This window comes from Xiphophorus maculatus, chromosome 21 (assembly GCF_002775205.1).
Source record: "Xiphophorus maculatus strain JP 163 A chromosome 21, X_maculatus-5.0-male, whole genome shotgun sequence".
Taxonomy (NCBI): domain Eukaryota; kingdom Metazoa; phylum Chordata; class Actinopteri; order Cyprinodontiformes; family Poeciliidae; genus Xiphophorus; species Xiphophorus maculatus.
In genome coordinates this window covers 16,378,099-16,403,737 of record NC_036463.1, presented here as the reverse complement: position 1 = coordinate 16,403,737, position 25,639 = coordinate 16,378,099, and the positions used below count along the sequence as shown (strand labels likewise).

At 40.6% G+C, this 25,639-nt stretch overlaps 2 protein-coding genes across 5 annotated transcripts; one reads left to right on the top strand and one right to left on the bottom strand.

Moving 5' to 3' along the window:
• Positions 1-1,067: 1,067 nt before the first annotated feature.
• LOC102216587 (zinc finger homeobox protein 4) lies at positions 1,068-17,423 on the bottom strand. 2 transcript variants are annotated; one of them, XM_023326276.1, is made up of 5 exons: positions 17,293-17,423; positions 13,791-13,949; positions 11,944-12,004; positions 7,128-11,254; positions 1,068-4,207 (listed from the first exon to the last, which is right to left on the bottom strand). In XM_023326276.1, exons 1-5 carry the CDS (start codon positions 17,296-17,298, stop codon positions 3,806-3,808), a joined length of 4,755 nt encoding a protein of 1,584 aa, XP_023182044.1. In that variant the 5' UTR covers positions 17,299-17,423; the 3' UTR covers positions 1,068-3,805. The 2 variants fall into 2 exon arrangements, with proteins under 2 accessions (XP_023182044.1, XP_014325954.2); XM_014470468.2 differs by having other exon boundaries at positions 13,782-13,949; positions 17,293-17,422.
• A 1,166-nt stretch (positions 17,424-18,589) lies between these two features.
• thtpa (thiamine triphosphatase) lies at positions 18,590-21,919 on the top strand. Of its 3 annotated transcripts, none has more exons than XM_023326000.1 (5): positions 18,590-18,989; positions 19,381-19,457; positions 19,817-19,886; positions 20,028-20,516; positions 20,650-21,919. In XM_023326000.1, the coding sequence occupies exons 3-5, from the start codon at positions 19,817-19,819 to the stop codon at positions 20,748-20,750; spliced, it is 660 nt and encodes a 219-aa protein (XP_023181768.1). In that variant the 5' UTR covers positions 18,590-18,989; positions 19,381-19,457; the 3' UTR covers positions 20,751-21,919. The 3 variants fall into 3 exon arrangements, with proteins under 3 accessions (XP_023181768.1, XP_014325969.2, XP_023181769.1); XM_023326001.1 differs by lacking the exon at positions 18,590-18,989 and adding an exon at positions 19,039-19,164; XM_014470483.2 differs by lacking the exon at positions 19,381-19,457 and having other exon boundaries at positions 18,591-18,989.
• Positions 21,920-25,639: the final 3,720 nt, after the last annotated feature.

Genomic DNA, 25,639 nt, shown 5'->3' with positions numbered 1-25,639 from the left:
TATTGTCCATTACCTTACTTTTTATACTCCAAGAAAACCATAAGCATGCATTTTTGCTTCCATGGTAAGCCTAAGCATATATCTCTGAACCAGCATTCTTTTAGAATTACATAAACATCCATAAAACATCTTAGTTTTTGCCCTTCATAAAAGGAATATGACTATCACTAATTACAACACAAACAATACACTGCTGTGTGATAAACTCATTTTTTGACTGCAGGTGTTACAACTACTTTCAAGATTATAGTCCCAGTGATGAAAAATGCTTGCGTAAAATATAGCCAGTGACAAGGGTGTCCCCGTTAATAAACGTGATTAATTGTAACATAATCCCAAAATAAATGCTGATCTTTCTCAATTTTGACAATTAGATTGGTTCTTAGCGGTTTATTAATGTCACTGATATTATTTATTTCATGTATTTTTTTTTTATTATTATTGTTACTGTTGTTTTTACTGACAATAATCTCATACTGTACTGGTAAATATTTCGTCCAGTGCTCAGCATTTGTCCGACTACCTGAGGACCACCACGTGTTATTTTATGAATCTTTTCATTTCTTGAAGTTACAACGTTTGCCCAGTAGGTGGCAGGTTTACGGAGTGACGCACTCGAGTCCAATGAATGAACACAATCAACACCCACACGCTAGAAAGCAGCTGTTAAATAACTGGCCACGATAGTGACCGCTGGGCAGGAAGAGGCCAAACTTTTTTGCTCTGAAGTTATTAACGTTTCGAGACTAACATTTAGCACGCTGAATATTTTCTGTATACTAAAATAAAAGCTATTCTAAATATGTCACTTTTGAAAAAACATTTTAGCATGTTTACCAGAAAAATTTTTTTCCTGTTTGCCCACTCTGGTTTCCCCAGAGGAAACCTGGACAATTTGCGAGATCTTTATGAAAATTTCAACTAACATATATATATTTGCATTACAAAATATATTCCAAACAGCATGTATGCAAATAAGCATCTCCTACTGTATTGATCTAACAGTACATGTACTACGGTTATCTTTTCAGCAGTAGGTTTGATGAAATCAGACCAACTTTATGCGCTTTGTTGTTCAACTGGTTTTATTTGTTTTTCTGTATAACAAAGAAAGCATAATGGAGACCAAACACAAAGGCAGGTACAAGGTGAGGAGGAAAATTAAGCTTAATCATAAAATCTAACAAGTCATAACAACACTGCCACTATTATTGTTCAATATTCATAGGAATACCATACTCTTTCTGAGCAGAGCGGTGGCATTGAAACCCATTATAAATCCGTAAGAATAAAACAAACAAAAAAAAACAAAAAACAGTGATGAGTAGTAATAATAAATTGTATAAGTAGTAGTACAGATCTAACAATAGTGATAATCAAAAGTGACAATGAAACATAAGGGAACATAAAGCAGATCTCCATAAAAACGTCATCTAGTTTGGACAGTGCAACACCGTGTCTGTGTATGTGTGTGTGTGTGTGTGTGTGTAATCCCAGTCTTGAGGTTGGAGCACACTAGTCCTTGCTTTACACACAAGATACAGTTTCCAACAGAAGTACAAATTATTACTCATAGTTAAAAGGACATCGTTCCCGTCTTTGTAACACCGCTGCAGCGATGGCTGCGTTCGTCTCGCATGTCTGTAGCTTGTGCAAAAATGGTGGACTAGTGCAAGTGTCAAGCTGTGGGATGTCCTTTTTTTTTGTTGTTTTTTTTTTTTTACAGTTTGCATTAGGACCTCTCCTGCTCTCTGTCGACCTAAAGATTGCTTTTTGGTTTCTGAATGACAGAAAGCAAAGTGAGGATTACTTTGGAATATCAGTTATTTTTTTTTTAATATATTTCTTTACAAAAAGTTCAGGTCTTAGTTTTGCATTTTTTTTTTGTTAAAACTATTAATAGTAACATTAATATACAACTTAAACCGAAGGAAAACATCTTTAGTTTGTGTCCTTCAACACAGCACCATCTTATTAGCTCTCAGTGAATACATTTTCAGTTTCCTAATTTATTTCCTAGGTTTGAGTACCCATAAACCAGATGATACCAATAATACCCGACTGTCTCCGTCGTCGTGGGTTTCAAGAGTATAACATTTCACAGCACATACATGACCAGGATCACTTTCTGCTTTGAAACAGACCCAAAACAATGAGGGGGGGAAGAAGGCCTGCTTTCTCAATCTGACTGGATTGGCTTTTGACCTAAATAAAAATGTTTTGCCAGTTGTAATTGCTTCCTGTCGTTGAACAAACACTCAAGAGAATAAAATGAGTATTTAAAAAAAAAAAAAAAAACTTTTACAGTATTCAAAAAGACAACAAAAACAGGAGGAAAAAAATTTGGGAAATCAGTCTGAGTCTTAGTGCCAAATAGAGTTGAAATCAATTTACAAAGCTCCCCTGTTGGGGTTTCCTTTTAAGGCTGCCATATTACTAGCACACCAACAGGAGGTGTAAAACATTTAGATTTCCCAAGCAAGTCTGAAGAGTCACATTCCAAAAATGAGACACACAAACATTTGGGGGGGGGGGGGGGGGGGGGGATGTAAAATTGACCAACAAAAACAGAATTTAATGTAAAAAAAAAAAAAAAAAAATTAAAAAAAAAAACAATTACAGTTCTTGGCCAAGAAAACACTGAAAGATTTACAGGCAGGATTTCTCAACTCATAGAATATCGGCTGTGACATTCAAAGAGACATATCCCCTTGAATGGGTATAAAAAGTTTTGAAGAAAAAAAAAAAAAGCTCTTCATTGACAAGTCTTTTTTTTTTTTGTATATTACGCTCACAACCAAAGCATATTACAACTGATTAGCAAAAGAAACAAACAAACAAAAAAAAACAAATTCATTTCACGTGATTTATATTAAGGCATCCAACATGCATTAATGCATCTTTCCATAAAAAGACACCTGCATCAGAATGCTTAAAAACATCTCAAACAATGTAAAATGTCAAAGTGCGGTATGCCACAGATTCTACTTTCTTAAAAACCTTTTAGCTCAATCTTTATTTTTTATTTTTTAGATTGTCATGAAACTATGAGCATGTTATTGTGGACAAGTTTGCAGCCCTACTCACTCTCTCTCTCTCTATAGTACCTCTTTTAAATCCCAAATGAGAAGACGAATAATTCTTGTAGCAACCAAAAAGCTGGCTATTGACCAGCTATTTTCTCCTCTCCCAACAGCTCAGTCCAGTTGTGTGATATCTAAGCAATCTTTGCCAGAGAAGAGGTGAAAAGTTGGCATGAGGGGAAAACAAAAAACACAACTCCACAGGGGGGGAAAAATAGAAAAAAAAACAAAAGAAAACAGGCAGTTATTTATGTGAGTATATCATGTCACCTCAAAAAAAGTGTTTATGGGCTCACCGTGGCCACTGCCAAAAAGTAGAAACACTTGTATCAGTCTTTAGGATAGAACAGCTCAAGCATTGTGAGTTGAGTGCCTTTACAAATTATCGGAAGTAAATCAGTACATAACCACAGGGTCAGGATCAGAAATTGTTGCGGTACGGTGTGAAAAGGTCAAGGAGACCTTTAGTGGGTTCGCACACTCATCAGGAAATCAGCTGATATAGTGACAAGCAGCATGGGAAGAGAGTCTGCTCAGTTCATGTCGGGCCAAGTCACGGTCGAGCAAAGAGGAGCGGAGAAAAAGTGGGGAGTGGGGTGGAGGGAGGCGTAGCGAAAGATTACCTTTAGAGGATTAGTGCTCAAATGTGTTTATTAAAATCTGAGAAGCCCAAACGGGTCCAACAATTGTCAATGTGCAGACCATGCCTGATCTGAGTCTTTTTAACTGTTGCTGGTGGCCGTCGAGGGTGGCAACTCGATGACGATCTCCCCTTCGGAGCCAGCTCCTGGGCTGGTCACAGCGGTGGAGAGAGGACCCTGCGAGGTGTTCTTACTGACCAGGGCCGTGGGTTGGCCAAAGTTAGTGGTTCTCAAAGTGGCCAGGTGATGTGGGGAGAAGACGTGGGCCCTGGCGGCAGCCCGCGACTCGAAGGAGACGTTGCAGGCGTCACAGTGGCCCGTCAGGGTTTCCTTTGGAGCGGGCTGGCCCGGCACTGGAGAGGCAGCGGGTTCGGTGATCGTTAGCTGAACGGGCTTGGGAAGGATGGGCCGATTGGCTTTCAGGGCGCTGTAGTGAAGGTAGCTTCCCGAGCTGGTGTCCACTTTCCCATCTGACAGGGGGTACTGCAGTTGGTCAAGGGAGAGAAAGAGAGAGATAGAAAAAGACTCATTAACATTTTAAGAAAGTATCAGAAATTGCTACTGCAATCAAACTACATAGGTTGCATTCACACCAGCGTTGTTTCGTCTGCTTTAATCGAACTCTAGTCTGTTTGCCTAGAAAGTCCGGTTCATTTGGGGAGGTGTGAATGCACAATCGAACTCTGATGCGGACCAAACTGGGATACTCTGGTCCATCTAAAAACCTAGGACTCGGTTGAGTTGAAGTGAACACATATGTGAATGCCAAGCGTTATCCTACTGGTGTCTAGTGCTTGTAGGAGAAGTGGCTCGTGGTCTTTCGCCAAAGATAATCTGTATCTTCAAAGTGGACCAAAACATCTACTTCTCAAGATTTTGTGACACTGGAAGTTGTGCTCAGTGTCTACTTCAGAGGTTTATGTGTCGTTTCCTTCAGTGTTTCTTGGTGCAGAACCACAGAAACCTGGGTGGCGGGGGGGACAGGTGTTTTTCAAAGGGTTTAAATCGTTTGTCACAGTGCAGTTATTAAGGAAACCGCATTAGCCGCAATTGTAAACAAATGTTGCAATTTTTAGTCCCCAATCGAACCGAATATCAGGTGTGAAAAGGCACTTAGAATCATCTAGGTGGTCCAATATGAAAATGAACCCAAACAGACATGGGAAATTGTAGAATGAATAAAGCGGCCAACATTAAGCTTTTGAAAATCCCCAACCTCAAATCTTGGGGATTTGAGATTGGGGATCTGTGATGTCTAGGTTTATTAAGGAAAAAGAGAGATCCAAATTAACTTGGCATTTTTTGTGGAATTACAGTTGAGTCCTTTGTTTAATCCTGGATTGGGTTCAGTTGGTCATGTTTTTGGTCAATTTCAGTATCCCCACCAAGGCCTTATTACCAGACTTGTAGAATCAAGAGATCAGTTAAACACACCCTGTCCAACAGCATGATGTAGGCTAAAATATCTTAAAAAGCAACACACCATGTCTGGATCTTCAGAAATTCATGAACAGATTGAAATACTCCCTGAAAAGCAACAGTCTGGATAGGATTTCAAGGTCATTTCTAACGCTCTAGGTCTCTAGCCAGCTACAGTTGGAGCCATTATCTACAAATGAAGATATCGTGGCCCAGTGGTAAACGTTCCCAGGAGTGGCCAACCTATCAAATTACACCAGGAGAACATGGATGACTCACCCAGAAGTTCACAAGACACAGAACATCTCCAGGCCTACAAATTTCACTTATGGTCCTTATTAATGAGTCAACATTTAGAGACGTGGCTCCCCAGGGAACACAGAAGCTGCTGATAAAACAGGCCCTTCTCCCCATGTGCTGAAAAGCATTTTGATAATCCCCAAGAGTTATTATACATTCTCTGGACAAAAGAGGAATTTTTTTTGGAAGGTGTTTGATAGGCTGGTGGCGCTTTGCTGATTCAACACCTGGTCTAGCTGCTGTAATTGATGAGATCATGCATTCTGCTCTCTACTAGAAAATCCTGAAGATGATTGATTGTTCAGCTATCAATTTGGGACCTGAAGGGCACAAGCAGTTTGAATACAGCACACCAGCAAGTTTACTTCTAAATTGCTACAAAAAATGAATTTTTTTTTTTTTGAGTGGTTTAGTCAAAGTTTGGAGTTCGATCTTATTGAAATGCTTTGGCATGATCTTTTACAAACTATTTGCAAAGTATGGAGGATGGATCCTGCCAAAATTGGCAAAAAATATTAATGTCTTGATTAATGTACCAAATATGGCAACCCCGCTGCGCCCCAAAAAATGCTAACTTATTAGTTTACTGCACAACAACTATTTTCAATAGTATTGATTTCAAATCAACAGTATTGAATTTCCCGTTTTATTTCCAGTCCTGTTTTATTAGATTCATTTATTTCATTATTTTATTATATTGTTTCTAATTATTATTATTTTTAAATTTACTGTCACATTACTTTCCTACAAAAAGAAAAAAGAATGAATATGAGGAAAACAAGACTCAGCAAATAAGCAAAGGAGAAAAGAGGGTAGAAAATATTACAGGAGAAAATATTACAGGAGAAAATAAATCACTGCATGATATATAAAAAAAGGGGCAGTAAGTAAAAATGATTAAAAAATTAGGGGGAAAAATGGATGAAATAAAATGTGACGTAATTAAAATAAATTGCATTAAAAATAAAAAGAATGGGAACATAAAAAACTAGAAATAATGTTGCACTGTATAAATCAGTTAAGTTGGGGAAGTTAATATTTTTCAATGCAATATTTAGCATATTACTTTATCAAGCCATTAATTTCTTTCTAAAAAATGTTTTGTCAAATTTGGCTGGATCAGTCCACCATACTATTGTAGCTAAAATACAAAAAGTGGGCCAAACTCCACATTTAAGATTAATTCACGTGGCAATATTGGCACGAGTGAATCTATTGAGAGACCACTGAATTTTACACAGATGTTCGAATTGCCTTAAATAGCTTTTTATTTTACCTTAATAAATAAAATCATAATTTGAGAATTGCATTTTATTTTTATTCATGTTATCTTCACCAAATCTTAAAAATTGTACAATGATCTAAAACAGTAAAGATTGTAAAAGAGGTCATACTTTCTCACAGCACTATTTTCAGATCCTATGTGGATTAGAGAAACTTTAAGTTTTTACATATTTACTGAAGAGGGGAAGAATACCTCAGAAATATTATAAAAAGGACCAAAAATTAATGTTCTGACCAGAATACTACAGTTTCACATCAAAACACCCATTTTTGTTAAGATTATTGCTGCAGGAGGAGCAATAACTGCTAACCCAAAAGTATTTATCTTTTTTGTTGGTCTTAAAAACAGAGTAATACAGGAAAGTAGCAACCAGACAAATATGTCAAGCTGGGAACGTACCATTTTTTCCTGCTGCAGCCTCCAGCGCTTCTCCTTGGCTCTGGTATTCTGGAACCAGATCTGCACCACCTTGAGAGGCAAGTTGAGCTCTGTGCCGATCGCTTCGCACTCCATAGCATTGGGGTGGGCACAGGTTTCATAGCATGACTGCAAGATGGACAGCTGAAGGCAGGACAGGTGGGTGCGTGGCCTGCGGCTGGCGGAGTGGGACAGAAAGCTGCTTTCCGTCGGACTGGATTTCACGATGATCGGTGTGGACGGGCTCCCCGCTTTGGCGGAACCGGGTGTGTTTGGGCTGACCGGTGCGATGCTAGGAGTGGGAGGAGGGGGGATGGTACGAGGCGGCGTGTGTGTTGGAAGCGCCAGTTGTTCTCTTGACAGAGTGTTGATCTTTATGGGGCCTTTGGGGGTCCAGTAGTTGAGACCGTTTTGTTTTGGTGGCACTAGAGTGGAGACTGGAGGCCTGTTGTTAATGGGAGTTGTGGCCAGCTTCGGTACCATGCGGTTAGCCATGCCCGGTCTGATCAACATTTCACTGTCATCCTCTTTTTCCTCGTCGGTTTTTTCTTCTTCACTCTCCTCTTCTTGTTTCTGGATGGGCCGTGGGGCAATTGGAACTGGTTCCTTGGGTGGGGGAAAGAGGACAGGTGTAGGGACTTTGGATGCAACTTTCAACATACTGACATTGCTGCTGGCTTCAAGCTTGGTCTTTGGCACTGCAGTAACGCTGCTGCTCACAGGAGACCCTGCGGTGGGGTTAGCTACCTCCTTGGGCTTGATGGGAACTGGGATCACTTTCTTCACTAAGGCCGCTTTTGCCGGCTCTTTTTCCGGCTCTTTGTCCGTCTTTATAAGTGTCCGAACAATTGGAGTAGCTGGGATGCCCCCGGTGTTATGTGTAGCAGTCTTGTTAGAGAATATGGGTTTAGAAAGAGGCCATGTGAATTTGATGAGAGGTTTTCCAACAGCAGCCAAAGTGCCGTCGCTGATGAACCGGACCTCGCCTTTCCTTTCCCTTGCCCTCATGTTCTGGAACCAGATCTGAACGACCTTTTTTGGAAGATGAACCCACTCGGCGATCTGTTCAAACTCGTGCTTCCCGGGATTAGGGTCTTTGAAATAGCAGCCATACAGAATGTCAAGCTGTTCAGCTTGAATGATGGTCCTTGAGCGGCGCATGTCCCGGTACCTTTTTCCTTTGGACTTCCTCTCTTGCAGCTCAGTCTCTTTCTCCCGGTCTCTCTCCACTTTCACAAAAGTGGCATTTGTCCTGTTATCTGCCCTCATATAAATGTTCGACTTTGTCATGTGGCTGCAGTTGACCAGATTTATTGGGCTATTGGATGAAGGCACAGCAGTCCCGGGTTCTGGTTTAACCTGGACAACCACCATGCCTTTGGATGTGGGGCGGAGGCCAAGTCCGTCCAACAGCTGTCCCTTCTGTACAGATATTTTGTCGACAGATGAGGAGGACGAAGCATACTTGGAGTTGTTTTTCCCTATGCTGAGATCCAGCGCAGATTCGGAATCATCTCCGTTGGACAGGTAGAGAGAGGTTTGGTTGTGGGAGGAGAGAGTCTGCGAGAGTAAAGAGCCAGGAAAGCGAGAGATTGTTGGGGAGTTTGGAAATACCGATAATTTGCTTCCATTGCTTGCCATTGAGGGAGCAAGGGAGAGAACATAAGGGCTGAGGAACTGTGTAGAAAATGGGGAAATTGACAAAGGGACAGAGTGTAGAGCACCGGGGGAAATCTCAGTATGGTCCATCGCTGTGGATTGTGCATTCGGAGGATCCCCTTGAGCCTCCAACTCCAGATCCACATCCGGGTCTTGTCTTTCCTTCTTTGACTCCACCTCATCTCGCTCAAAATCGCCTTTACGCTTTTTCTTCTTAGCCCTCTGAGCTCCTCCACCCTCGTCATCTTCGTACTCGTCCTCTGCATCAGAGAGGAACACAGTTGTGGAGCGCAGCACCTTTCCTCCAGCTGTGCCCTTGTCGCTGTGCATCTCCCGCTGTGCTTCGTCCTTAGCAGGACTTTCAGGACCTTCTCTGAGCAATTCGTTTTGGCTTTCCTCATCAGAAACGATGACAGAAGTGTACATTTCGGTTTCTGAGTCGGACGTTAGAGCGGAGTCTCCACGTCTCTCCCTTCCTGCGTCCCTCCTCTTGCATTTCTCTCTTGTGCCAGACAAATCCATGACCTGACTACTTGAAGCTTCAGGATCGTCGTCACCTTCTGCAATAATGAGAGAGTTTTCCTCGTCGTCATAGTCGTTATCAGATCCTTGACTGTGTTTTGCAAATCCATCCATGTGTTTTAGCTCTGCTCTCCGTCTCTGCTTTGTCTGCCGGGCGTGGCTCAACCACCTCCTCACTTCCTCTTCTGAAAGCCCCACCTCTCTACCTAGTGCTTCACAGTCCTCATGAGGAGGACTTGCAGCATCCGCCTCACTACGGGACTCAAAGAATGCCCACAGAACCTCGGACTGGAACTCTGACAGTACAGGAAGGTCTAAATGATTGGCCTCTACGGCGTTACAACGAAGATTAGTTTGGCTGGTGGTTAAGGCATTGGTATTCGGGCTGGATTTTGGTGAATCACAAGGGGTGGTGCCAGATTGAGATTTCTGAGGGGTGGAATCGGGGCTGAGTGTAAGGTCTAAGTTCACTGGACTGAGGCTGGCCACAGAAACTGAAGGCGAGAGGTTGTTATTGCGGAGGCTCTTGCCTGTGCCTGCCCGGGAGTGATTCAGGCAATTTTCTTTATCACCTTTCGAATTCAACTGATCTGTAGAGCCATCTCCATCTGTTGTGCTATCTTGATGTTCTTTCACCTTGTCCTCATTGCCGTCAACCTTCCCTTTGTCTTCTCCGTCTGCACACTGTGCAGATTCATCAACAGTTTCTCCTTCAGGTCTTTCTCCCTTGCTGTTCTCCGAAGTCCCGTTGTCCCCATTCTTGATCTGATTCGAGGACTTTTCGTCGCTGCTCTGCCTCTCTTGCCCTTGCTCTTCCTGAGGGGGCTGCATGTGAGCTGAAACAACCGATGAGGGCCACTGGTTCTGTAAGCTGTTAAGTCTTTGGGTTAGTAGGGCTTGCTGGGCTGGGTTGAGGCCTACGAATGGCACGCACTGCGTAAGGAGCTGTCCTTGCTGGTTGTCTTGATGCTGCTGAGTTTGGGCTTGGAGCCCATTTAAGATCAGGGGCATGACCATGTGAGGCTGAGGCACGAGCTGAGGCGCAGCGGTACCGGGAGCAGCGCCCGCTGCGAACAGCGACGGGAGGATGGAATGCGACAGGGTGCTGGGAGTTGACGTGAGGAGGGTGAGAAAGGCAGAGACTGCCTGAGCTGAGGCCACCGGGGAAGTGAGGAGGGAGGGAGCCACTTGTGAACCTGCAATCTGTTCTCCATCCTTCACGCCACTCACCATCACTGTCGCAGGAGCAGCACAGTTGCTGGTGGTACCCAAGGAGCTGCCTCTGCTTTCAGAGGTCGTCACTACTGGGTTCAGAGCGCTGGTGTTGCTACTTCTCGAACTGGCAGCAGGTACTGCACCGTTTGAAACCATGCCAGCACTTCTGCTGCGGGTCTGATGCAAAACAGATTTCATATGGCTCTCAAGGGTGATGGCGTGATTGTAGGAGACTCGACACACAGCACACTGGTAGGGCTTGTTCGATATGTACGGACGAGATAGACCCGCAACTGAGGGAGGCTGGGCAGAGCCTTCTGCACCTTGCTTTGCAGCCCCTGAGGTCATCCTCTGAACATGGGATGCAGAGGTATAATGAACACTCAAGGAAGTCCTGTTGGAGAAACTTTCCAAGCAGGCATTGCATTTGAATGACCGGGTGCTTTTTTCAGCTGGAACGCTGTTTTTACCAACTGATTTGTCACTCATGCCTGGTATTTCTGAGTTTTCTGTTGCATTTTGCAGTTTGGCTTCTGGGAGCAAGTTTCCCTCTTCTTCTAAAACCGCTTCAGCGTCACCTCCCTCCCGTTCCATTATGCTTTCCTCCTCCATCTCTTTGTCAGCAAGGGTCTGGCTAGCTTCTGAACACTCTGTAGATTGGCAGGGGTCTGAATGGGTCTCTTCAGTGGACATCAGTTGTGAAAATTCAGCATCTAGGGGGGAAAAAAAGAAAAGAAAAGACTTAACTTTCATGTTTTTGGATATAAATGAACAAAATCAATGCTAATTTGTTGCTTTCCCCTATTTCTTAGATTTCATATTTTAAAAATAATAAACACCTAGTTTCAAGACCTGAACGAACCCAGATGATGGAACCATGAATTTTGCTCCCGAGCAAATTCTGAAGGAGAATATCTGGGCATCGGATCGTCACCAAAAGCTAAAGTGAAATTGGGTTTTGCAGTAGAGAAAGTTTTGGCGCGGTCTACTCAAAGTCTAGACTTGTAATTGATTCAGAAGAGGTGTGGGGATCTTCAATGTGATTGAATTAAATGCATTTTGCCAAGAAGAGTTTCACTATTGCAAAGTAAAAGGCTCAATGCCAGCTTTCACAAATGCTTCAAGGGCCAAGAGTGGAAAAAACAGTTTGTTTTTCACGTATGTTGGTCTGGAGGGTGTTTTTTCTTTTTCTTTTCTTAATTGATAGTCATTTGAAAATTTAACTGAAATTTAGCAGAGGCAAAAAAAGCAAAACCAATGCATGGGCAAATACTTTCCACAGCACTACAGGATCCATATTTACTAGTCTGGGAATCCATCCAGTTAGTTTAAAATGCACACATAGATGATTATGTCATATCCATTTATGATTTAACTAACTGTAAGTATTCCCAACCCTCACCTGTGGTCTCCTGAACACCTTTGCACTCTTCTGCTCCACTCGCAGCCTGTCTTAAAACGGCCTGTAAAAAGAGAAGGAGTCGTTCAGCTGAATTCCCATCACAAACTTGACTCTGCAGCAGCTCCTGCCAGATGAGCCGAATGTCATTATGTAGCACATTTGGGCGTGACTCAAGCAAGTGTGGTTATATTACACATAGCAAGCCTGGCTAGTCTTTAATTTGCAAATTACCCCGAAAGCATACCCCGTCTTTAATAGATCCACCAATACAAACTCGCTGTCTCTCCACCACTTCACAATAAGTGTTTTCTTTAAAGTTTTTTTTTTGTTTGTAACTTAATGAGGTGGCTCATTATTCCCAATGTGGTGTCTCCATAAACACTTTAAAACTTAGTCTATTGTTGTTCTAATAATAAACTGTGTTCACCTAGAGCTGCCAATCCTATTAGTGCATCAACACACTTTGTATTGCATCATTTATTCCTCTAGTTAATTGTCTCTAACAACTACTTTAACAAGCATTTCATTGCTAATTGTGAGTTATAAGCATTAACCAAAGGGTAATCTTAAGATTAAGAAAATTCAGCCACAAATGTAAAGTCCAAGTTAAAAGGCTTACGCACATTTCACTAACTCATATGAAAGATTTTTTAGCCACTATTTTAAGCTCATTATGAATGGAATTTAAGACCTACCATGACAGAAATGTACAAAAGAAAATCACTAATAAATAAATTGTATGGGTTGGCAACAGCAATGAGTCAACAGCCAAGACAAACATTGTCCAGCAAACTGGCAATAAATTTTCACTTACCCATAATTAACATAATAGATAGCTAGCTTTACCTTTGCCACCGTGTTAGCTATTCTTACTGGTTTGCTAGCTGGCTATATCATTATAGCTAGCTATCTATTAAGCTAGCTTGCACAGGTATATTAGCAGCTAGTTACTGTAGCCGCAACCACCTCGAGTCACACACAGCATTGAAGATGTCTGCATGTGACTCAAGTTTTGCACAACAGTAAAGTCCCATGAGGAAAACAAAGAAAACTGCACAGATTATGATTAAATAGCTCTGTCACAACAAAATGTAAGAACCCTGACCAACATATTTAAGGCCAACTTATTTTAAAATTAATTTAAGACATCCAAGGGCTTTCATTTTAAATACTTTTAAGACTTTAAGGCATGAGCTAGCATCCAGGGTTAAAGCCTGGCGATTTAACCATCATCTCTCAAGGTTGTACTACAAACATGCTTTTTGAGTACAAACATGGTTCAAAAACATTCCATCCTGGGAAGATAAGAACTATCTTAAATTTTATATCACTTGTGAATAATCTGTAGCTGCTAAATGATAACTTTTAACCTGCTTTGATATGGTCCAACCCCTTGAAAGACTAAATGGCAGCAGCAATTGCTTCTCTAAAGTCACTGCTGATGTCTTCCCACCTTGGCATTGTGTAGATGGACACAAGACTACTAAACTGCCAAAGCCCCTGCATTTACAGGAAACATCGTCACACATGGTGATGATTAGTTAATGAAGTGCTTTAATTAGATTCGTCAGGCTGCAACTTTTCTGCTTAATCCAAATGGAAGCAGCAAGGTCTTTTGTTTTATTTTTGTTTAATAACACCGGATCATTTTCAATTTGTACACCTGAGGTTAGCTCTGTAGGACCCATATCTTTTACTTTCTTCCTTCCACTGGCTGCAATTATTGGTTAAGCAATGTAATTAGAGAGCAATGACAGTAAAAAAAAAAAAAAAACTAAAATGAGTCAAGCCATCGATTATGACATTTGGAATGCAAAATATTGCGAATGGTCACATACCAAACTTACAATGTCCAGCAGTCTGTCCACACACGACGGAAGTACGCTGTGTTGCTCAGTGAGATGTAGAGACAAGGAAAATCTGTCAGGCTGCCCTTGTTGGCACAGCGGGCACAGCCACTTTGCAACTCCATTCCTTTCACTGCACACCGTCTCTCCAGGCTCCTCCTGACAGATACAAACGAATGTCAGTGAATCACACTCCTCCTTCTAAAAATACTTTAGTGCACTTGTTGGTTAAGCCTCGTAGCGGGCCCGTTAATAGCTGCTTGATACTGGGGTAATTTCATCATAGACTCTGAGAATGCACGATGTTTATGCTCCCCACGGCTCGTTTCCTGGAACGTATTTCAACTCTCGAGACGACACAAAACTTTGAATGCAAATGGAAATGTGTTATTTTTCTAGCTGATTATTTTGCCCCCCCTATTCTTGGAAGTCGAAATTAAACCCTCTAAATAAAAAGGCATTCAACCAATTGACCTCGTCCAACCATGTCAATCCATAAGAAGGGAGTCATTTTGCAGTTTTATTTAGTTGAAATACAAACTAATCTCAGATCAGCATTATATTTAGACGCGTTATTCCGCCTTTGCGTCAAATCTTTAACCACGCGCGTAGGCTAAAGTTACTCCTTTAAATCCACTAACATGTTCTCTCCTACGATTTAAACTACTTTCAATTAGATGCTGAATGAAGAGCCAGGGCAGCAAGTGCTGCCCCCACTTGTTGCTCTGTACTGCCAGCCATCTGGCTGAAAGGAGGAGACTTTGGCCTTGTTTTCAAGAAAAAAAATGCTTTCTGTCACACACGAATAAAAAAAAAAAAAAGATAAATAAATCAGTGTGTGGAAACTAAAAAGAGTGCCTGCTATCCATCAAATTAAGTTAAAGCTGTTCTCTGGTCTGATAAGCAGAAAACCAGCAAGCTACTTAAAGTATTCTGTTGAATTAGACAGTGATTATTAGCTTGTTATACTGGCGTTTCTCTACAAAGAGTTGAACCAAAAAAAATATATAAAAAATAAAAAATTTAGATTCTGCAAAATAAACACTTAAAGATGTCTACTAACTTTAGAGACTGACTACTCTCTAAAATTGATTAAACATGAATATTTAAAAAAATAAAACGCATGACACTCGAGCAAGGTTCATGCCACCATTTGTCCTCCAATCATCTGGTTGGTTATTAGGCCCTTTACAAAGTGCTTTGGTGTTGTTTGCAACATTTTCAACAAAGTAAAGATATCCAGATTGTCCATTTTATTTTACTTTAAACAACAGAGCTGGAAGCATATTGCTGAAGCTTTGCTAAGCCAAATGTATATGAGGAATAAAAAAAATTAAAAAAACCCGGCAAGTTAGTTAATGTTTTCAAGAAGGTTTGAGTCAAACAACGAATATGAAAATAATCCTGACAAGCTCCGGTTTCTGCTAAAAATGGCATTGAATAGTTCATTTTTAGCATTCAGCTATAATGTCGACTTTTAAAGAAGAATACAATCTGAAGGTCCTTCCTCCGCTTACAGATGTGGGTTAACTGACTTGTAAAATTCAAGCGGTTACAGTGATCAGAACAAACTGGAATGTGTTCAAATCACTAAATATTGTTTGTTGATTCGTGGGAATATATAAAAAAAAGGCAACACCACTTGTGATGCCGGGGTAGTCAACACTTTGTACAAGTTTAAGTGTAAATTGAAAGACAAAAACACCCCGTAGCATGGGATCGTCAGATTGGCCCATGTGTTTATGGGAGGTTCCTCTTTCATTTGTTTGCCATAACCTGCTCAAATTTCACATTGTAGTGCAAGACCCCGTCTATATAATGAGGTTCCCACATGGAAGAGCTAATGTTTTATTCCTCTTTTAATTCAAGCTAAATTCAGACTAATCTCGGAGCACATGTGCACAAACCTGTACTACAAAAAAAAAAAAAAGGAGAACAAACCAGGCAAAAAAGAAAAAGAAATGCAAATTATGCCATGCAGCACCACTTCTGACAGATGCCACAAAAACACTGGGCCGTTTTATTTTCAGACCTCGTTGCTTCAACTCAACAGCATGCATTTGTATTCATTAGAAAAGAAAAATAAGACATCCAGCAGTATATGCATTTCATGAAAACCGTAGACGCATTTTTCTGCCAGCATTAATAATCACAGATGCAGCCAAAAACGCAACCCGTGCCTGGGAGGAAAAATACCAACACAGCTACCACCTTACTTCCTACTCATGCCAATTAGCAAGCTAGCGGAGATATGTGATCGGATACTATTTCGACGAGCCTACCCCTGCATTGTGTACATCACATTTAACACCCCGTGACACATTTAACAATAAAGACCCAAACGTAGCAGCTTTTTGGGTCTCTCTGCCTTAAGGAGGCTAATTAATGAGCAGTCTAATTAGCTATGCCGAGCGAATCAATTAGCTAGCAAGCTAGGCTGTGAAGCCCCCCTGCAACGTCGCATTACAGTGCTGCTTGGAAATGCTCGTTAGCCGTTAGTCTACCAAAAAAAATAATCCCGCGGCGACGGACACACTTGTCTAAAACTGCGAAAAAGGACGAGGAGAGCGCCAGCATAACCTCCAGTCGGCTCTCGGTTTGGGCTGGGCCGTCGTTACGTTAATAAACAAAAGAGCCGGAGCTGTTAACAGCCGTGTCACTTCGCTAGCTAGCCTGTTAGCAGGCGCTGATAATTAACCGTTGCTCAAGCTGCCTTCAACTGGGCGCTCTCCACTCCCTGGAAACAAACTCTGTCCGGGCCAGGTGGGAGCTGGAAAACATCGATCGAGTTAACCCGTGCCATAAAAAAAAAAAAAAAAAAAAAATCTCTTACTAAACTTCGGATAAAAGAAAAAAGAAAAACATCAACCTCGGCCTCTGGTTATTTCCTTCCCCCTCTGATTGTGGGCTGCCAATCGGGCATCTAGGGTTGCACCGCCCGCCGCCTGCTGCTCAGCAGCGTAAATGGAGGCCTAGCCCGACTAAAGCCATTTAATTAATGAACGTGGGCTCCGCTTACAGATGTGTTGGGAACACTCGAACCCCCTCCTCCCTCGCCGCCCAGTTAGACCCCCTATTTAACTGCGTCCTAGCGCTCGTATCCACACCTTAAACCACTTTCGGTGCAACACATGGGCATTTTAAACTCTTATTTAAACAGCTCCCAACACGTAATTGGCGAGCGAATTAAACGATACACACACACACACACACAAAAAAAGCTACTTGAAAGCGAAGTACGTGCGTCGCGTTCGCCTCGACGATGGGGGTGGTGCAGGGAGAGCAGGCGAAACAGAGACGGAGGGGGCAGAAAAAAAAAAAAGTTTGGGATTTAATGTAGGATTTCTATTATGGATCGGATTAGTATCGGGGCACGATCCGTCGTTTTACTCGCTCGTCTGAACAGTCGCAGGCTCCACTCTCCGCGCTCGAACGGGCACAATTAACCCGACCGCGAATCTCGTTTAATTAAGTTCGGAGCAATTAGCTAATGCGTTTTTACCTGCATGGTCGCCGCTCCAACACGCACACACGCTTCCTCTGTGGATCCTCACAAGTGAAAAGTTTTCTTGCCTGCCCTCCCTCCCTCTCTCGCTCTCTCTCCGCTCTCCTCTGTTCTCCCCCTCCCTTCATTCGCCCTCTCTCCTTCCCCTCTTCCCTCTAGTAAACAGACCACAGCTCCCCCCAAGGCTGATTGCTGACATTCAGAGGGCACATGCGTTATGGAGGGCGAGAAGTGCCGAAATCCAGTAAATGAATAAGTCATGAAAGACTCCTATATATATATATATATATATATATATATATATATATATATATATATATATATATATATATAAACAAATTAATAAATAGATATGTATTTATGTGCAAAATTAAATTATCAATAAAAGCTATTTGCATATTTATTTTATAGATTTAATTTTTTATTTTTTGCTATTTCTATTTTATAGGAATCTTGAAATAATTACTTAAGTGTAATATATAAATGATAAATCAGTGTGCCTGCTACATTGATTTATCATTTACTGATAGAGTGATTTAGAAAAGCAATATATGTGTGTGTGTGTGTGTGTGTGTGTGTGTGTGTGTGCGTGTGTGTGTGTGTGTGTGTGTGTGTGTGTGTGTGTGTGTTGGGGGAGTGGGGGGGGTGTAATACATATGTTCAATTAAGAGCTAAAAATGCTAACCAAAGTATAACTGTGCTATTGTTAATTGATTTACCTCCAAAACAATACAAAATTAATAAATTCAATTACATATATTAACCGTAATTTTAGTTTTCTTTCTGTATCAAAAATATTATTAAAAATATTATAAAGATTGGTCTGAAATTGTCTTGACTGTGTTTTTGTTTCCATTCATGTTTTCACTTAAAATGCAAGATTAAATATGTGTAACATTTTCAATTTGTTCTGAGTAATAATAAAAAAAAATAATAATAACAGAAAAAATTGCACATTTATAATAATTACAAGTACATTTATTTATGATATACAGATATTTCTAATGCATAGAATTTTCTTATTTGTAGATAATGTTTTTAGGATTAATTTATGTCTTCGACTGTAGCAGTTTTGATCCTCCATACATGACTATGAAATCCCTTATGTAACTCCACAGATATCACACATTATTTCTATATCAGGAAGTGTTTAATGACCAATGCAATTATCATAAGAACAAACAGCCCGATTGCCTAATTTCCCCCTTTACGACAAAAAACAACATGTCGATGACCAGACTAGACGGAATGCACTTTAAAATGAAACCATTCCTCATTCCCACTTTAAAAGGTGAATTATAAATGAGCCCCCATTCTGCCAACTTGGATCGTCACACGCATTCAGACGAGTTAATTAAAGCTGAATAATGGAGCCAACGCAGCAAAGCCACTGCTCGGCGCCTCCCGCACGAAATTATGACATGTTTTCAATCAAATGTTAGGTGTGGCGCACATCAACCAGTCGAGTGTGCGGAATAAATATTTATGAAGCGGTGGGGATTAAAACTGCGCCATCCGTGCGCCTCTGCACCGACGAGGCGGCCGCTGACGATCCTGAACACCTCCATAGGTGCCCCTGCATGCGCCTGAGCAAAAACTAGATTTAGCTTACTGGTCCGGCTTATATTAAAACTCTGTTTTTGAGTCAGAAAAACCCGAAATGGTCGCCACCTGAAAGGTCGCCGCCTGTGAAGGTATGTGAGAACAGTGGTGCCTCTGTTGTGCTTTGCGCATTGTTTTTGCAGATTTTACGGCATATGTTTCCAGCAGCATTTCGGACTCTTCGTAGGGCAGGTGTTTTGTTTTATTTTTATTATTAACTAATTTCTAACTCAACAAAAATGATTGCATTCCTAAAGAGGGTGGACCGTAAGTTTGTTTGTTTGTTTGTTTGTTTAGCTGACCTTTTAAGTTAAATACTATGACTGGTTTGCTCAAATGATAATTTTTCTTCAATATTATTGAATTAAATAAAAAGTTAATTGCATATTAGAGTTAAATAAGGTACCTATTTTGTATTTAAAATGTAACACTGGTAAAATACATTAGTGTATTATGACATGAAGTGCATTTGTGCTTTTGCAGGGCACCAATATATGTTGCTTTACCTCCATCACAAAATCTAAAAAGTTGGATATTCACTTTGAAAAGGTGCATTAGAGGTAAGCACCATTTTCTGGCTGTTAACCAAAACCTGTTTCAGAAGAGCTTGACTATTTGAGAATATATACCTTGAGATTGGTACAACTTTAAAGTTTAAAAATGAAATTACCAGATGTTTTTAAAATGACTCTTGGTGACAGTCACAGATAAAGCTTTCTCCATGAATAACATGACGATTCTGTAGAAATCACATCACGACTTTAGCTTGTTCTGGAAAAACAAGGAGAAATTGCATACTATATTAAAAAAAAAACCCCATCTGTTTATTGCTGTGTTGTTGTTCTGTCCTTTAAAGTCTGGAAGCACGTTGGCTTTATTTGTGACCATCTCTAGGCTGATGTGGCTGTATTTTCTTTAGATGAGCGTGGAAGTGGAACAAAAGTTTTTATTCGACTCCGACACCCTGAAAGCGATAGAGGACATCGGAGGCAAGTATAAGAAAAGCTTTATCTGAGCTCACTGACAATTTCCCAACTCTTGATTTTTGCACCTGCAGCCATTCCAGACATATTCAGTTGAATTTAATTAGTTTTAACCATCAGTTTCTAACTTTATATTCCTTTCTGCAGATTGTGTCGGGCAGAAACGGTTTCACGATCAGTATTTTGACACCCCGGATTTTCAACTGACTTTGAGAGACGTGTGGCTGCGCAGACGGAAACGATCCTGGGAGCTCAAGTGTCCGATAGATCCGGTCAAAGGCTCGGCGGAGCCAGGACGAGAACAGTCTCTGTGTACTCGGTATAAGGAGATCACGAGTTTGCCTGAAATTTACCAGAGAGTGAAGGAGGTGATTAAAGACGCACGTGAGGACTGCGATGCGGACGTTCCCCCCTCTGACGAAGACGACTCCTGGCTGAGCAAGTTGAAGCTGTGCTGCTTCGCAGAGTTTGCCACAACACGGAGGTCATTTACTTTGAAAGGAGAGGATGGGGTGAAGATAGATCTAGACCAAGCTGACTTTGGCTACCATGTGGGGGAGATAGAGGTCCTTGTTCCAGAGGGGGGAGACATACAGTCTGCACAAGAAAAGATCAGACACACCGCTCAAAGGCTGGGTGAGCCCAAAGCTATCAGGCTATCTACTGCGTTCTCTGCTTTACTTCTGTAACATGATTTTTTTTTATCTTTTCTGGATTAGTGAATATTTTCTCCTCTGTTTTTTTTTTTTTTTTTTCTTTTCCCACTCAGGTCTGAACCAGGAGAGGCGAGTTGAAGGAAAAATGACCGCGTACCTTAAAAGATATCGTCCAGAGCAATATGCAATACTGCTGAGCGCGCACGTTTTGTAGAAAAGATACTGCACACTACCACTGATTCTAATAGTTCCTCACTGTACTTAGTCACAGTTTACAGACCTCATGTCGTCATCGGATAAGCAGAGGGAATTGTATCAAAATGCAGTTTCCGGGTAATTGTAAAAATGCTCGAGAATGAACCTGATTCTCAGTGTCATGAAACTGCAGTTGCTCCAGATGAATGTATATTAATATAAATGTCATTGCCAGTCACAGCACTATGTGAACTATTCATTCTTCCAAAAAGGGTCATCTATTTTTGTCTGTCAATTGGAGACGACACGCCCACTCTTATGGACTGTTGACTGCATCTTAATGTAGAGCAGGCTAACTTCACTCCTGCAACAATGCAAACAGTATGCTGACATTGCACATTATATCTTAAATAACTCATTCTTATGTCTTTAATGCTGCGTTCATGTTATTGTCATCCAACAGCCTGCTGTATTATAATTCATGTTGCTATGGAGCCAAAAAACAAAGTTGATCTGGTTAGCATTACTAAATTGCTGCTTCTTTTTTTCACAGTAATCTCTACAATTATTTGCACCACTGGCAAATTTAAGCCAAAAGAGCCTAAAAACAGCAAAGGGCTTTTAAGGACTTCTAAAATATCACATTATTAGTCAAAAGCAGGGGATTTTCTTAAGTGTTCTTGATGCCATGAAGTAATAAAGTTCTCTGAGCCGTTAGAAGAGAAAGCATCACAGATTTGCCATTATTGCTAACAACAATACCAAACTTTAAATATGTTGCAAATATTCATTCTTTCATTCACGTCAGATCCATGTAGAGGGATTGTTTTTGTTTTTTGACAAATAGTCCTTTGGTGGTATTTTCTGATATTTTACCTAAATAATCAGTTTGTAAGAAGATCTCAACTTGTGGTCATTATGGAGATGTTCCGCTTGTCTTAAACCTTTTAGATATCCCTTTGACTGTATGTATAAACGCATTTAGATGAGGATCTGCCATCTTATCAAAATTCAGAGACTTTTGAAGATCAACCCTTATCTCAATCGCATGTTTCTTTGTCATTCCCATTTTGAGGAGTGCAAGAAACAAACTTGTCCTCTGTGTGTTTGAACTTATACACCAAAGAAACAAAGTTGAACTTGTAATATAAATTACATAAAGGCTGCAGTAACAAGTTTATAAGAATTCTTAGATGTGTCGCCTCTGATTTTGCTCAAATAATTTCTTAATGCCACCCCAGTACATACACGTACTCAAATTAAAGGCTACTCACTGTGCCACTCAAACAGGGTTTCACCAAGTCACGTTTGCTGCCATGTGCACTAATTGAACATCAAAAGCAGTCACTACTATAAACCAAAGTCGCAAAGAAATACACCATGCAAACACCGTATCTGTTAGGATTAACAATGCAGCACTGCTCAAATAAACCTGTAGCTCTGAAAATATTTTAGCATTTTTTAAATCTTTTTTTTAAAAGGTTTTACCTCGATAACTGCCCCATCTTCAGATGAAGGGCGTCTGCGCGACATGTACTTGAATCATTTAGTGAGAAGGAGAACAGAAACTACAATGATGGTTACAGATAATTTAGGGGAACAACAATAATTATGCTTGATGGCTATTTTTGGTTAACCAAAGCAGCAAATTTGTAAAGGAGGAAGTCTCTTGATAATGAAGTTCGAATAGACAATTCCCTTTGTGGCGTCTGCTCAGTCACTCGCCCGTGTCTTTTAGTAAGGGTTGCAGGGCTTTATATATGCGCCAATGTTGTAAAAGCAAAGCTTTAACAAGTCAATATTAAGTTTACAGATAATGTGCAAATTGTCAAAAAAACCCCCAAACATATTTAGTGGTAGAATTCTTTGTCAAGACTCTTACTAAATAATAAAAGAAACTTTGGTAGACTTAGACTGACTTTATTGTCATTTTGCATGCACAGGGTGTATACAGAACGAAGTTTCGTTGCATACGGCTCAGGACCATGTTTTGAGCTTCCAATGTTGTGAGGTTACTCCAGAATAAAATAAAATACAGTATAAAATATGAATATAAATCTAAATATAAAATATAAAGTGCAGGACTGACAGTAAAATAGAAGTTATTTAGCTCTGTACATGTGCAAGGTATAAAGTGGAGACCAGTTTTTGAGTGCAGTCCAGTTAAGAGTTCAGTATAACAAAGTTGAGGGTATAACAAAAAAAAATGGTCACTTCACACTTATTACAATTTTGCTGTGTGATGACGCAAACTTGCATTTCTCTTGTCTGGAGAATTTTGATGAAGTAGAGCGGAGGTGTCGAAAGAGCGGCCCGGAGACCATTTGCGGCGGCTGAATGGTTTTGAGCAGCCCGCGACCACAGCTGAGAAATGTCACAAATTTGTGACCAAATGTCACCAGCGCAGGAAGTTGATGCAGCACACAATTCGAAGGAAACATTGTAGCGTGACGTTTTCACTGATGTGAGGGGCCTCTCAGAGAGGAATCAGATCGATTGAAATCTTCTGAAAACATGTTAGGTGCAACACAAAAGTAATCTTTTTGGTTTTTTTACTAACCATAATTTATTTATTTTATTTATTTTTTTTGTTTGTTTGTTTCTTGCAACAACATCCAGTGACGAAACTAGCCTTGGGTGTGTACATGTTTTTAAAATTGGGAGAAATTTTACAAACCAGTAAATTGAAAAGATTGCAAAGTCATCACAAAGGAATGATAAGCACATTAAATTATACTTAAGCTTGGATCTACAATGATTTACAAAATCTGACTTTTCTGTTTAATTTTTTTTTTTTTCTTTACTTTTAAAAATAATCAAGTCGTGGTGCCTGTGAATACTTTCAACTTTTTTGGCCCACATATGTATAAAAAGAATGCTAGTCTTTCGTCAGCAATGGGTTTCCACCTGCCTAGTCCCCAACCGTGGCCAACTGCTGTTCTGGCCAATATGAGCCAGAAGTGTCCCGCATAGATGGTCTTACGATTTTATTCTGAACCATCAAGACAGCATCACATTTTTTCTATTTTCACCTGAACGGAAGGATGTTAGCTGGCAGCATGGCTAGTACGTCCAGTTGGTTTCAGAAAGGCTGCTATGGAGCTAATCGAAACCAAAAGTACAGCCATCTGTTCTTGCAGGCTGCACATGCTCTGTTTGTAAATGCCGCTGTATATAATCCAAGCTTTCATCTATTGCACAAACAATGGAAGGAAAAAGCAGTGATGTAGTCGTTTTATGCAGCTGTTTTTCCTATTTCCATCGACCTTGTACGCAACTTTACCGACTGGTTTTCACTTTTTTGATGTAACTGTATGGAAGCCCAATTTTTAGTAAACGTGAAAAATAATAACGCATTAATCTAAGTTAATGTTCTGCAATATATAAACTTCAGCATGGTACAGCTGTGGAACTTGTAACATGTCGTTTTATCGATTAAACTTTATTTAAAAAAAAAAAAAAAAAGCCAGTGGAACAATGTTTCCCAGATGAGGTTTAAATCAGGTCAAGATGAGGCCTAATGCCGGCGCAGATACTATTGGACAAAAATATCCTTTTGAAACAGAAACTAAATCCGGATTAAAGTCTTCTGGAGAACGGAGCCTTGCGCTAAGTAAACAAGATGAATAAAACCGGCTTCTGCTAGTCTAAACTAGCTCCGGTGGGGATTAATACAAAACCTAGGATGGATCCTAACAAGTCTATCAGTCTGAGTCTATAATTTCCACGTATCTGGGGTTAAAATGGCAGCACAAAGGAGTGCAAACAATAAAAACAATAGTCTTAAGACATCCCCAGTCACTGAAGAAGAAGAAAGGGGGGGGGGGGGGGGGGGGGGAGTAAAGGAAACAGCTACATGAAAATCCATTTATCCACAAATGGGGCCTACGCTGGACGTCGTCAATGTGCAAGAGGCCGGTCACACCCTGACGTGTTTACCTTCACAGGAGAGTCAGAGTTGGAGAGATGCAATTCTTACTGTTGGCTTACTTAACAAGCAAACCCCAGATATTTCTGTGTTGTTGTTGTTGTTTTTTAAAGCTACCACCCCAAAACCTGGGGTGGTAGCCCTTGCGGTCTAGTACTTGAATCCAGCTGGTGAAACCACCCCCACAGCTTTGAAGTAATACCCATGAACAAAACTATTCTGCAAAGTAATTTCTTTAAAAAAAAAAACTATTCTGGCCTTTCCAGTTTAGTCAAATGTGTTGTTTTTAATCGCACCAAATCCTCTTTGAAGGTTTAATGTCTTCCTCCAGAAATTCAGTGTCTTCTGGACTGGAGTCCCTCGTTGATTAGCCTGTATTCACCCTTAAAACCAGCCCAAATGTTATTGTATATACTTAATGTTAGCTCCTGGCCTGTTTATTCTTAACTCTCGGTCTTTATTAGATTATGCCTGTTTTGAGAGGGGTCGCTGAAAGGTCACTTGCATAATATCTTAAATTTACCTCCAAAAACACCATGAAGATAACAAGGAAGACCTAATGGTTTATCTTTCTTAATTTATGCATTTAGAGAAGCAGCCAAGAGGTTGCAAAGTCATCATAAAGTGATGGGGGAAAAAAACTGGGGAAAAAAAAAAGTATATCCACAGTTCAGATGAGAGATTCTGTCGACAAGAGAACTTAAGAACTGAACTTACTCCACAAATGTGGTTTTGGCTGAGGACTGGAAACAGGACAGCAATAAAAAGAACAGCTTACAGTTTTCCACAGGCAGGATGATAAAAATGTGGAAGAAGGTACCCAGATCAAAAGTGAACGTTTTGCAATGCATGCAAGTAACTGTCGCTGCAAAAAACTGACACCGTCCATCACCTTGAACCCACCGTAAGGCTGTGGGAATGCTTGTCTTGAATGTTTAAAGGGAAGCTGCTCAATGGTGAGACGCCTGGAAGATTTTAAG